At 47.9% G+C, this 13,930-nt stretch overlaps 2 protein-coding genes across 2 annotated transcripts in view; both read right to left on the bottom strand.

Moving 5' to 3' along the window:
• Positions 1 to 10,681, bottom strand: part of GCLC (glutamate-cysteine ligase catalytic subunit) — a 54,492-nt gene extending 43,811 nt beyond the window's left edge. Inside the window, exon 1 of the mRNA XM_054024417.1 lies at positions 10,396 to 10,681. Coding sequence (XP_053880392.1) covers positions 10,396 to 10,545 — 150 coding nt within the window. The 5' untranslated portion in view covers positions 10,546 to 10,681. The remainder of the gene's footprint in view (positions 1 to 10,395) is intronic.
• Positions 1 to 13,930, bottom strand: part of KLHL31 (kelch like family member 31) — a 265,997-nt gene that overhangs the window by 183,214 nt on the left and 68,853 nt on the right. The window lies entirely within an intron of this gene.

Genomic DNA, 13,930 nt, shown 5'->3' with positions numbered 1-13,930 from the left:
TGCACATTGAGTGGATGTTTTCAGAGAACCAACCACAATGGCTCCAAGATCTCTTTGTTGAGTGGTAACAGCTAACATAGACTCGATTATATATTTACAGGTTTTCTAATGTGCACTACTTTGCATTTATCAACACTGAATTTATTCTACCATTTTGTTGCCCAGTCTCCCAGTTTTGGGAGGACCCTTTAACTCTTCGCAGTCTGCTTTGGACTTAACTATCTTGAGTAGTTTTGTATCATCTGCAAAATTTTTCGACCTCACTCTTCACCCTTTTTTCCAGACCATTTATGAATATACTGAACAGTACCGCTTCTGGTACAGCTCCGTGGGGAACACCACTATTTACCTCTCTCCATTCTGAAAATTGACAATTTATTCCTACCCTTTGTTTCCTAGCTTTTAACCAGTTACTGATCCATGAGAGGACCTTCTCTCTTACCCCATGACAGCTTACTCTGCTTAAGAGCCTTTGGTGAGGGACCTTGTGAAAGGCTTTCTGAAAATCTAAGTGCACTATACCCACTGGATCACCCAGCGACACTGAACCCCATATTCTTAACGTTGATATTATATACACAAGAAGACTCCTGGAAACACCCAAGGAAGAGAGACTGAACTGGGGGAAGTGCTGGGCCCAGGCTAAAGGGATTTCTAGCCCGTGAATGAAACACCTGGGGATTACAAGCTGTAAGCCCCTTAAGAATCTGCAGCCTGCTTGTATCATCTCTCAGGATGAGAATCTGCTAATTAATATCCAATCTATTTAGTATATTAAGCTTAGTTTGCATGTTTTATTTATTTGCTAGGTAATCTGCTTTCATCTGTTTGCTATCATTTAAAAGCTATCGTTTATAATTAATAAATTTGTTTTTGCTTTATCTAAACCAGTGAGTTAGAGTGAAGTATATGGGAATCATAACTCAATGGGCAAAGGCTGTTGCCTATTCCTCTCCAGACTGAGGAAGGAAGAAAACTTTATCAGCTTACACTGTACAGTTCCCTGTGCAGCACAAGACAGTATAATTTTGGGTTTATACTCCAGAGGGGATGCATGCCTGGGGAGCTGGGAGTTACCATAGCTGTTGCCTTCCTATTCAGGGGCTGGTCAGAGAGCCTGGATGTGACTGCAGCTAGGTATGTCCCTACCTGTATGAATGCTGGTCAAAGTGCAGGCTGGAGGGCTTTGCAGCTTGTTACAGCAGTACTGTCTGAGAGGGAGCCCAGCCTGGTGGGTCGGTGGCTCAGTGTTACCCCACTTCCAGGTGGCACCACAGTGGAATCCATCACACAACCTTGTCCACATGCTTGTTGACCCCCTCAAAGAATTCTAGTAGATTGGTGAGGCATGATTTCCCTTTACAAAAACCATGCTGACTCTTCCCCAATAAATCATTTTCATCTATGTGTCTGATAAATATAGATGAAGCTGACGGAACAATGTAGAAAAAAAGGAAGGGTTAAGATGATGAAATACAATGTAGGAAAATACACCATGAAGAAGAGAGAGGGGTCAGGAAGAAACAAGGTGTACAAGAAAACCAGGAGAGAGCACTTTTTTACAGCTCAAAAAGAGTTGACCGATAACATTAAAATTAAATACAATGCACAAAGAGTACACGACGGTTTTATTATTCATTTAAATTTTAAGGAGTGTGGTGGCACAAATTCTTCACTGTGGCGGATATACTTAGCTGCCAGACAAGTTTTCAAGCCGTCCAAATTCATACATCTTTTCTTTAAAAGGAAAATGACCCTGTGAAAATTGAATCCATTCATTGTATTCTATGCCTAAAAACTGACAGTGGCACGACTTGTATCCAATAGAAGGGTCATCGTGTCTAATTTCAAAAAAACAAGCAAGGACAGAATAGAAATTGCAAGCCAGACTGCCATTTCATTCACATTCTTGCACATAAAATCATCATTATTGCTGTCTGCAGCTTTAATTTTGACCAAAAACGTTACCCCCCTTTGCAACTTTTACACACACACTGGAGCATCTCCTTCCTGTTCTGGTGCTGCTTCTTAGTCCCTGTAGTGAGGTGGTGGGATACCCTACAGCCCCGCAGAGGAACGAGCCTCCCCTAGCACCAACATGGGCGGAGCCAGGGGGTCCTGCGCCCGCCCCCAGAGGTTACGGCGCAGGACAGGAAGTAGAAAAGCCCAACTGCAGAGCTTCCTTGAAAGCCAGCCGCCAGAGAGGCCAGATGCCAGAGCAGCCGCGCCTACCCCTCGCCAGCTACCCTGAGGAGCAGCCGAGCCTACCCTTCGCTAGTTACCCAGAGGAACCGATGATGCTGGAAACCGCCAGCCAAACCCAGGTATCTTACGAGGGGAGTCTGGAAGTAGCCCGGGGGCAGCCGACCCTGGCCTGGCCACAGCAGGGCCAGAACCAATGTCAATGTGTTGCGGTCAGGATCCCCACTGACACAGCAGCAAGTCTTCTGCTGCTGCTAGGGCCCCAGGCTGGGATGCAGTGGAGCGGGTGGGCCTGCGTCCCCCCTGCCACTCCACTCACGGGTGGCAGTCTCCCCCTTGCACCAGACGCTCAGAAGCCTGAACTTCCAACTGTTTGTTTGCTGCCCTGCCCTGACCTAGGGCCAGGGCTTATACTGAACTATTGGCTCAGCCCCTTCTTAAGGCGTGGGGCCATAGCGAACTATTGGGGGCTTGGGCCCATAGCGAACTATTGAGAGGCGGTGGGATACCCCACAGCCCCGCGGAGGGACTAGGCCTGACCAAGCCCTCCTACAGTTCCTTTTCCCATCTCTCTTCTAGTCACTCTTTTGCTCACACCATTTACTCCAGGTCTGGCAAGGCACAAGGTCTGAAAAACATCAATCATCTTGTTCGGTCTTGCAGCAAAGTGGACAGCAGAGACAACTTAAATAAAATTTATCAGTAGAGTTTCACTTTGTATACCCAAGTGCATGCATAGCACAAAGCAATGGAACAGAGTCTAGTGGCCAAGAGCCCAGCCATTTCACTCTTTGGAATCCAACAGAGGCTGCAAAATTAAACTTCATATGTCTGCTTTGAGTTGCAGACAGAAAGATGGACTGGAACAAAACAAGGAACTGGTAAAGCACTGCTGTGTATAGATACTTTTTCAGGAAGGTAACTGTGGAGAAGCCAGAATATGGTCTACCTTACCTCCCTGCAGCGTATTTCTTTAGATCGCTAGTATTTGTCAACCTGCACTACAATGAATCATTAATTTGATTGTAAATAAGGAAAAGTTAAAAGAAAGGTGAATGATGCCCTCTCCTTTTTATAAGAACTTTCTTTTGTAATCTTAAAGAGACTTTTAATAAGATTTTCTAAACAAGAAGCTGTATTTGTTGTTATTCTTGTGTGTGTCTGTCTTCGCTGCTGTGGCGGTTCAGTTGTTGGAGCAGTGTTGGTTTTTTTGGGAGAGATGGGTCAAGAAGAGAGGGAAGCAGCCTGGCAAAGACATGACCGAGTATCATCTTAGCCTCTCCCAAGCCTGTACGCAAGATAGTAGATTAGCAGTTCAAGAGGTCATAGAGCCAATGCTTTGATCTTTCAAACTTGCTACTGAAAGGTGAGCAGGAACACTGTGGAATTACACTGGGAGGAATATAGCACTACGTTAGCTATGCTTAGCTTTGTTCAGAATAAGTGGATCACAATGATGGTGTGAATGCTGTTTTATGTCCAGATACCTTCCACCTGATGTTCGGAGGTGGAAAGCACTTGCATCTCCAACTGAAGTCAGGGAAGCCATTGATGCGCTACACCTCTGTAAGCCAAGTGCATAGTGTGCTACAGGTATGCTATGTTATGACAAAATGACAATGTTCTAGAATGGACAACGACATTGGACGCTCTACAACCCCAAGCTACAGGTTCTCTCTGCATTCACAAGCAAACACAGTGACTCCACTTTGTGAAAAGGAATTTTGGAGATGAAGGGGGAAGGCATCTTTTAAATATTTCTATCTGCCTGTGGACAAGAACAGATAGGATCTGCAGGTAATGACCTCACTGTTTATCTACCTCAGTGTTCGACACAGAGCTGGGCAGGCAACTATACATTTGATAGCTTTATTTCTGTTTTTTTTAAGGAATTTTTTCACTTCAAGGTCCCAGAAACAAAGACAAGGTTTTCATCTCGAGACCAAAAGACCAAAAACATCAAGACACTTGATCACGGCCTTGGATAGACCAAGAGACTACCTACACTTGACCAGAGCTTACTCAACTGTATCTCAGAAATAAGAACATAAGAATGGCCATACTGGGTCAGACCAAAGGTCCATCTAGCCCAGTATCCTGTCTACTAACAGTGGCCAATGCCAGGTGCTCCAGAGGAAGTGAACCTAACAGGTAATGATCAAGTGAGCTCTCTCCTGCCATCCATCTCCATCCTCTGACAAACAGAGGCTAGGGACACCATTCCTTACCAATCCTGGCTAACAGCCATTAATGGACTTAACCTCCATGAATTTATTCAGTTCTCTTTTAAACGCTGTTATAGTCCTAGCCTTCACAACTTCCTCAAGCAAGGAGTTCCACAAGTTGACTGTGCGCTGTGTGAAGAACTTCCTTTTATTTGTTTTAAACCTGCTGCCCATTAATTTCATTTGGTGGCCACTAGTTCTTGTATTATGGGAATAAGTAAATAACTTTTCCTTATCTACTTTCTCCACATCACTCATGATTTTATATACCTCTATCATATTCCCCCTTAGTCTCCTCTTTTCCAAGCTGAAAAGTCCTAGCCTCTTTAATCTCTCCTCATATGGGACCCATTCCAAAACCCTAATCATTTTAGTTGCCCTTCTCTGAACCTTTTCTAGTGCCAATATATCTTTTTTGAGATGAGACGACCACATCTGTATGCAGTATTCAAGATGTGGGCGTACCATCAATTTATATAAGGCAATAATATATTCCCTATCTCCTTTTTAATGATTCCTAACATCCTGTTTGCTTTTTTGACTGCCTCATCACACTGCATGGACGTCTACACAGAACTATCCACGATGTCTCCAAGATCTTTTTCCTGATTCGTTGTAGCTAAATTAGCCCCCCCATCATATTGTATGTATAGTTGGGGTTATTTTTTCCAATGTGCATTACTTTACATTTATCCACATTAAATGTCATTTGCTATTTTGTTGCTGAATCACTTAGTTTTGTGAGATCTTTTTGAAGTTCTTCAGTCTGCTTTGGTCTTAACTATCTTGAGCAGTTTCTTATAACATCAGTTTTATTACAGCAGCCCTGCCTGTATCACTACAGTTAAGTGAGCTATCATCTTCATTATTAATTCCTATCTTTAAGGGTTTATAGCCAAGGCAATAAAAACATTTTTCAAGCTATAACTTGGTATACAAGGTCCAAGTCCACAGCACTTTCTTTTGTTAAGTTTAAAACAGAGTTAATTCTTCTGAGTTCAACATAAGATAACACAAAGTTTTCCACAATCCTTCTGGCTATTTGATCAGAGAAATCTAAAAATCAAATTTCTTTTTCAACTAGTCAGTGTAATACAAACGAACTACTTTACGAGCTGAAAAAAATATGGAAGTAAAATAAGTTACTGTTCTGTGTGCACACAGAACCATAAATTCAAATCACAAATTTCACCAATTAATGTTTGACAGATTCCAATACCTTGTTCATCCCTTAAGACCCAGTGAAGTAGCAGCTTACAATATGTCAAGACAGAGCTATCTTAACATACATTGATTGATACTACTCTGACAAGTAAAAACTAGTAGGTGTCAATGCATTATGTAGCAACGGTAAACAAATAACAGCAATGAAATAATCTTTTCTGATTGAGTTGAGACAACTCCTGCTTCCTCTATAAAAACATTTTTAAAGGAGGAGTCACAGGTATTAACCTGCTCTCTGAAAGGCACAACATAATACAGTACACAAATCTGTATTACTACATCTGGGGCAACAGGTCAGGACAACCAGAAAGAGGGAAAGTTTGTTGCCTGTAATTCTGCTTCCCTGAGGGCCTACAGGCTTCTCAGGCCTACATTTTAGCTCTTTAGTATGAGATTGGTAGAACTCCCCTAGATCTTAAGATTTTGACCCTTGAGTAGGAGGGGAATTCCGTCCGGGGGGAATTGCCAAAAAGCCGAACATGTCCGGGAAAAATACCGTCCGGGCATTTCCCCTCCCGCGGCTGCTCTGCGAGTCCTCCCCTCTCAGACTTCGGCTCTGTTTAAGAGCCAGCGCTACCAGCTTCGGGCAGCCCCCCTTGCCTCCGGATCCCAGCTGCCAGCCAGGCACTTCTCCTCCCCTGCTCCAGCTGCTCTGCTCCGGCGGCTGGGGTTCAGCGGCAAGGGGGGCTGCCCGAAGCCAGTAGCGCTGGCTCGGGCAGCTTGGCTCTTAAACAGAGCCAAAGAGTCAGGGGAGGAGCAGAGCCTCCGGCCGCGGCGGCTCTGTTCCTCCCCTGACTCTTCGGCTCTGTTTAAGAGCCGAGCGCTACGGGCTTCGGGCTATGCCTCCGGACCCTGCGCCGCCGGAGCCCAGGAGGGGAAGTGCCCGGCCGGGGGCACAGAGTCCGGAGGCATGGGGGCTGCCCGAAGCCCGAGCGCTGCCGGCTTCACGGTTTGCCGGGCAGCCCCCAGACCCTGCGCCCCCGGCTGGGCGCTTCCCCTCCCGGGCTCCAGCTGTGCTGGGGAAGCGCCGGCCAGGGGCGCATGGTCTGGGGGCTGCCCGGCAAACCGTGAAGCCGGTAGCGCTTGGGCAGCCCTTTTCGCATGGCTGGGAGTGGGAGGAAGGAGGGGCGGAGTTAGGGTGGGGTTGGGGCGGAGTTGGAGCTGGGGTGGGAAATGGGCATGACCAGGGCCCCGTGGAGGGTCCTCTTTTTTTATTTGTTACATATGGTAACCCTACCCTTGAGAACATCAGCAGCCAAGAAGAGGGCAAGCCATTCCCGCTACTGAACATCATGCATTGCATCTGCCAAGTATAAAAGTTGCCCTCAGATAGCTCCAGTCAGTTCTTCTGCATGGGAGAGGAAACTTCCAGAAAGAAAAGCTAATTTAAGACCAAAAAAAGAGAAGAGGAAAACATTAAAAAAGATGTAATAGAAAACCTAAAAAAAAAAAAAAATAATAACTTTCATACTAAAAAGGCGGGAGTTTGTAGGACTGATGAATGAAATTGTTTTTAATTGTTTACTTTATTAATGTAACTTCATAAGTAAAGTTTTATGAATGAAACAATATTTATTCATAAAACCGGTTACCCCAATAACTGGCTAATTAACAATTAAGATGCTTGTTAAGAGCCTTAGCTGTTCAGTCAGCTACCTTTGTAAGTTTCATTATCAATCCAATTCCTGCTTAAATCCCTGAGACTTGCACTGTTTCAGTACTGTAATTTCTGTTCACCATTTATTACACTTGCCTACAGTGTAACTTCTGTTCACTGTTTGCCATATTGTAATTCAAACCCCATTTTAAAACACTTACTCCATTTTGTAAGGGCTTGCTGCAACCTTCATTTTTGCAAACCCTGCTGTAATCTTATTAGTTTAGTTTAGATGTGTGAATGAGGTATGTATGGATGATGGAATCAACCTCCAGCCCCAGCCTGTCCTGATTTAAATAGAGTTCAAACACCAACAGCTGAAGATGCAGACAAGAGCCCTAACAAGTAAGAAGAATCCACCCTAAAAAGAAAAGGTACAATAGGAGGAGGATCAAAGCCAGGTCCCAGGCTGAAAGTCATGTCTGCAATTGACAGGTGATCAATCACCAAACCTGGAGGCAGCGTGACACAGCAAGACCTATAGACTCTGGATTCAAACTAAAGCCTACAAAAAGGATGGGTGAGATGGAAAACTTTGGAGGAGGGTAACATTCTGCTGCCAACATGGAAGGGCATCGGTGCATGCCCATCAGAGACCCAGCTCGTCTTTGTGCCCGGCTTTCCTGGCCAGTTAGCCGCCACAAGCTACGAACCCAAGCTGCAAACTCAAGCCACAGACTCAAGCAGGACTGGTAACTATGCAGCAGCTGCAGAACATCTGATGGATGTGTGTGTGTATGTGTATAGGTACTAGGTATAATGTGTGTGTATAAGGATTAAGATATTAATTATTGGTCATAAATCAAATTGTTATCATAATAAATGCGGCATCTTTATCTTGTTCCTTTAATAAGATCCTGCTAGTTTTTATTGGTATAACAAGTTCTCCTCTGCTACTCCTTGATCCTGAGACTGCTCATGGACAGTGTGTCCACAGTAGTGCTCTCTTTCCAGGCCAGATTTGGTAGCTTGTGTCTGGTCATCAGAGAAAGAACATTAAGAAGGGCTATAGCCAAGGGTACGTCTACACTTAACGGAGGGTCTGGCGGCAGGCAATCGATGTTCTGGGATCGATTTATCGCGTCTGGTTTAGACACGATAAATCGATCCCGGATCAATCCCGGAAGTGCTCACCGTCGACGCTGGTACTCCAGCTCGGCAAGAGGAGTATGCGGCATTGACGGGGGAGCCTGCCTGCCGCATCTGGACCCGCGGTAAATTCGGACTAAGGTACTTCGAATTCAGCTACGTTATTAACGAAGGTGAATTTGGGTACCTTAGTTCAAAGTGGGGGGTTAGTGGGGACCAGGCCGAAGAGTGGAGAAAAGAAGAGACCTACATTCCCTCAGCAGAGAAGGCAGTCTCTTTGCCCAGCTATCTTCAAGGGGCTCAAGAGCTCACTCCCACACTCGCAGAACTTCCCAAACAGGAGGCACAGTCAAAAGCCTTCCTGGATTATTTACATAAAACCTGGTGGCCCAACAGTGCACTTGCCCCATGACCACCTTTTTGGATACAAGGTCTCTGACAACCGCCAGTGTGTACAGGGTTGCCTGAATCTCCAGAGCATTTATAAGCCATTAAAGACTAAATTCTTTCATAATGGACCCCTTCCCAGGTTTGATTATACCTGTGTTTACTGTGCTTTGGAAAGGAAGTGTTTGAAAACCTATTCCTAATAGCAGATTGGATCTCTCTGGTTTGACAATGATCCATGAACAGAGCTTGAGGTGCATGCAAGAGAGAGTCCCTTGTCTATCTTGCTTCCTACTGGGACCTCCAGGTCTCCTGAGGTTACCTCCTATGGAGATGTACTACTCAATAACTATAGTAATGAGACCAAATATTTGTAGTATGATTCAAGCTGTGACCTGCCAGCTCTTCCTTAACATTTTTGACAGAATGGTGGTATCCTAGATCCCATTGTGGGGCAGGGAAGCCTCGAGTTAAATAATAAGAGTTAAGTTATTCTGTGCAAGAGATAGAAATTTCTCAGAGGCTGGTCCAAGACTGTGGAATGAACTCCTCCAGGAACTGAAAACTATCACAAATCTCACCATCTTCCACTCCAAGTACAAGGAGCACTTCTTTGACTTTATAAATACATAGCAACAGGTGTATTTAAAAACAAAAAACCTACTAATACACTCCATGGCACATAGGAGGGGATGAGAGAATAAACATCACCTTGCTTAATGAATGACTGGAAGATGCTCAGATACTATGAGCATGAGTGTTGTTTAAGTACTGGAGTATAAAACAGGTGATAGAATAGAACCTATACAGAATAGTGTCTGCGGGGGCAAATTGGGGTAGTTTACCATGAACCATATGGTAGGGAGAATGACACTCACTCTACCTCTGTCACTAGTGCACTCAAGACTTTAAAGGAAAGCTTGAAGAACTGGGGGGTTCCATCAATCTCAAGCTCAGGAGCTAAGTCCCAAAAGAAGAATCCTGAACAGATGTTCTCCAGGAACCTAACTGAAGTTAATCTCCTAGACACTGTCCAACCTCCCCTTACAATTTCCCACTCCTGACAATTAAGTCAGAGGCTTAATATGAATCACCCTGTTCTGTAGTTTAAAAAACGAGTCTTAAAAACTAAAGCAGAAAGGGCTTGGGCTCAATAAGCACAAGATTTTTTTGCTTTAAAAAAGCAACCCACTGCAGTTGCTGGGAGGTAGCAGCGTCCCAAGTATCGCACATCTAGAGATGCCACGGGAAAGCGTTTATCATCACCCTGGTCCTGAGCGCACACTGCAGGGGGAGGCAGTTAAAACAGCGACGGAGAGTTGCTGCCCCCACCCCCAGGGAGCGAAGTGCCACACGCACGAAGCAGGCAGCGAAATCAAAGGCGCCGGGAGTGCGGCGGTCGCTGCCAGCCCGCGGGCTGTAGGCACCTGGGGCACCAACCTGGTCGCCCGCCCGCCGGGTCCATACCCGCCCAGCCCCCAGGGGGCGAGCGCGAGCCGCTCCCGGCCGGTGCCCAGCACGGCTCTCGGGACAGAAGCTGACAGGCAGAGCGGACCCCCCCGGCCGCCCGACACCTGCCCCCGGCCCCAGGGGGACGCCCGCCCCGCTCACCTCGTCCCCCCATTTGAGAACGTCCTTCTGGCGCTCGGCCACGGCGCGGTAGATGTGCAGGAACTGGAGGATGCCGTGTTTGCGCACGTGCTCCGCGTGCCGCTGCGTCTCCTCCCAGCTCAGCGGGGAGCCTTGCGACAGCAGCCCCATGCCGAGGCCTCCGCAGCCGAGTGGGGCAGGGCGGCGCGGCCGGCCCCGGGCTCTCGGAACGGCGGGAGCGGCAGGTGCCCCCGCGCCGGCTCGGAACGCAGTGCGCGGAAGCGGCGGGAGGAACCTGTGTCCCGGCGTAGCACGTGACGGGCGGGCGGCCCGCGTCAGGCCGTGACTCAGCACTTTCCGCCGGGCCCGCCCCGCGCCCCGCCCCTAGGCCGTCGGTCACCCCGCGGGGGGGGCCCGGGCGGACACCTACGGCCCCCGAGCTGAGGGGCCGGGAGGTTGTTGCCGACGCGAGGACCCTCCACTTCCCGCTGGAGGCGGAGCCCTGCTGGCCGGGAACTTCCTGCGCCCTGCTTCGCAGCTCGAGCCCCGCTTTGCTGCTCTGTAGGTGGGGGACGCCCTTGCCGGGAAAAGGCGGCTCTGAACTCCACCTGCTCCGGCGGATGGCCCGGGAGCCTGCTGGGCTCGGGCGTCCCCATCTGCGGTCACTTGAGCAAGGGGTTTCCGAAGTATCGTCTCTTCCCTCGGGAAAAATGGGTTTCTTAAGCGTCGCAGATTGTACCAGTGTTTTCTGGGGTGCACACACCATGGCTCTGGTCGATCCCGCACTGAGCTTAATCAGTTGGTAGTGATCCCAGCTAGTGTATGGCACCTGTGAGCCCTCTGGGGCAGGAATATTTAAAATTTTATTAAATAAAGAGACTCCCTGAGTTAGCAGGTGCTAAAGGTTCAACAAGGACAAGTGCAGAGTCCTGCACTTAGGACGGAAGAATCCCATGCACTGCTACAGACTAGGGACCGAATGGCTAGGCAGCAGTTCTGCAGAAAGGGACCTAGGGGGTCACAGTGGACGAGAAGCTGGATATGAGTCAACATTGTGCTCTTGTTACCAAGAAGGCGAACAGCATTTTGAGCTGTATAAGTAGGGGCATTGCCAGCAGATCGAAGGATGTGATCATTCCCCTCTATTTGACAGTGGTGAGGCCTCATCTGGAGTACTGTGTCCGGTTTTGGGCCCCACACTACAAGAAGGATGTGGAAAAATTGGAAAGAGTCCAGTGGAGGGCAACATAAATGATTAGGGGTCTGGAGCACATGACTTATGAGGAGAGGCTGAGGAAACTAGGATTGTTTAGTCTCCAGAAGAGAAGAGTGAGGGGGGATTTGATAGCAGCCTTCAACTACCTGAAGGGGGGTTCCAAAGAGGATGGAGCTCGGCTGTTCTCAGTGGTGGCAGATGACAGAACAAGGAGCAATGGTCTCAAGTTGCAGTGGGGGAGGTCTAGGTTGGATATTAGGAAAAACTATTTCACTAGGAGGGTGGTGAAACACTGGAATGCGTTACCTAGGGAGGTGGTGGAATCGCCTTCCTTGGAGGTTTTTAAGGCCCGGCTTGACAAAGCCCTGGCTGGTCTGATTTAGTTGGGAATTGGTCCTGCTTTGAGCAGGGGGTTGGACTAGATGACCTCCTGAGGTCCCTTCCAACCCTGATATTCTATGAGTCTATGATCACATGTGAAATGGATTACAGCCGTGATCCTCAGTGGTTCAGGAGCTGAATTAGGGATTGTTACTCAAAAGAGACACAAGTAGTGTGAATTCATTGTTTCATCTACTCTATGGTACTACTCCTAGTTACACAGTATGACAGGGGAAATATTTAGTTGGTTTATACATAATATTCTCAGAGCAAATACTTTAATAACTTCGTACAAACCGATAGCTTAATGGGTTAGTAACCGTCAAAGCTTCCTGTTTGGTTAATAGCTTAGATTGGTTAATATAAAACCAGTGTTTTAATATGTGCTGCAAAGACATCCAGCAGACACACTGGAGAGCCACCACTTGCAGCTCCTGAGCCTCAGTCTGAGTATCACTGGAGTACAGTGTGTATGTGTACAAGAACTAGTGAAGAAGGTTTCCAGGCAGCTTTCATGTGGCTTGGGTGGCACAAAGGGACATGTTATGCCATTAAACATCAGGTACCGCCACACTGTCTGTTTAATCCCTACCCATGTCAGGCAGCTGAATGGTGTGTAGGTATATTGCTACAATCCACCTCTGTCAGTATTTTAAATTATTTTGGGAAAATGTAATCTGAGTGAAGCACGTAATTCAGCAGAAACTCAAACTATTTATGGAGAAATAAGAATTTATACTTATGAATGTGTGTCCCATCTTTGCATATTGTTTGGTTTTACAATAATTCTTTGCTTCACATTGTTTGCAATGGAGTCCAGAGTAGTACAGTTAATGTAGAGCAGTGGTTCCCAAATGGGGGTTCACAAACCTCTGGGGGTTCACACAATGATATAGGGGGTTCGCCAGAAAAATTTCCTTAATGGCAGCCAGAGGACCCTGGGCATGGGAGACAGCAGGTGTGACCCAGTTGCGGAGCAGACAGCCCAAGCTCTGTGGAGCGCAAAGCACGCAGCTGAGCCCCAGTCAGCGCGGGCCCAGCAGCCCGAGCCCTGCAGAGCGCACAGCCGAGTCCCGGTCAGCAGAGGTGCCGGTAGCCCAAGCCCCATGCAGCACGGGACTGGGAAGTGGGGCCGGCAGCCTGAGCCCCAGCAGTCAGTGGGGGCCAGCAGCCCAAGCTCCGTGGAGTGCGGAGCCGGCAGCCCAGACCCCGGCGCGGGACCAGCAGTCTGAGCCCCGTGGCGTGCGGAGCGGCAGTCCGAGCCCCATGCAGCGCAGGACTGGGAAGTGGGAACGGCAGCCTGAGCCCCAGCAGTCAGTGGGGGCCAGCAGCCCAAGCTCCGTGGAGTGCGGGGCCAGCAGCCCAGACCCCAGCGCGGGGCCGGGAGCCTGAGCTCTATCGCAGGCAGGGAGGCAGCTGGGACCCCAGGTTTGCAGGTGGCAGCTTGGACTCCTGTCCTTGGCAGATGGGAGGTTGGGTGGCATGAGGGGCAGAGTGAGCAGGGGCCACGCTGTACGTGGGGGATGGTCCAGGCTAATTTGTCCCTCGTGGGGCACCCTCCTAGGGATGGCCCTGGTGGCGGAAGAAAAGGTGTTTGCGTGCCAAACCAACCAGAACCAGGTAGTAGTCACTGTAGCAGCGTTCAGGTGCCTCAGTAATTCGACACTAAGTCATTTTCTCTGGAGTGCTGTTTTGCTTCAGTGAGAGGTGAGTGAATGTTAGCATCACATTGAGGAGATTTAAACTTAAATCCCTGGAAATATTCATTTTTAGGAGGGGGTTCATGAGATTTCACATTTTAGTGAAAGGGGTTCACAGGTTGGTTGTTAAAGTTTGGGAACCACTGATGTAGAGGGCTTCATTACTGTTTATACTATGTACCTGCTTACAATGGCAAACTACTACCATTTCCCAGTGAAGTACGTTACCTCAGCATAGCTAGTCAAGACAAGGCCATCC

This window comes from Malaclemys terrapin, chromosome 3 (assembly GCF_027887155.1).
Source record: "Malaclemys terrapin pileata isolate rMalTer1 chromosome 3, rMalTer1.hap1, whole genome shotgun sequence".
In the NCBI taxonomy this organism is placed as follows: domain Eukaryota; kingdom Metazoa; phylum Chordata; order Testudines; family Emydidae; genus Malaclemys; species Malaclemys terrapin.
Note: the sequence above shows the minus strand (reverse complement) of the source record. Positions and strands in the feature narration are given on the sequence as shown.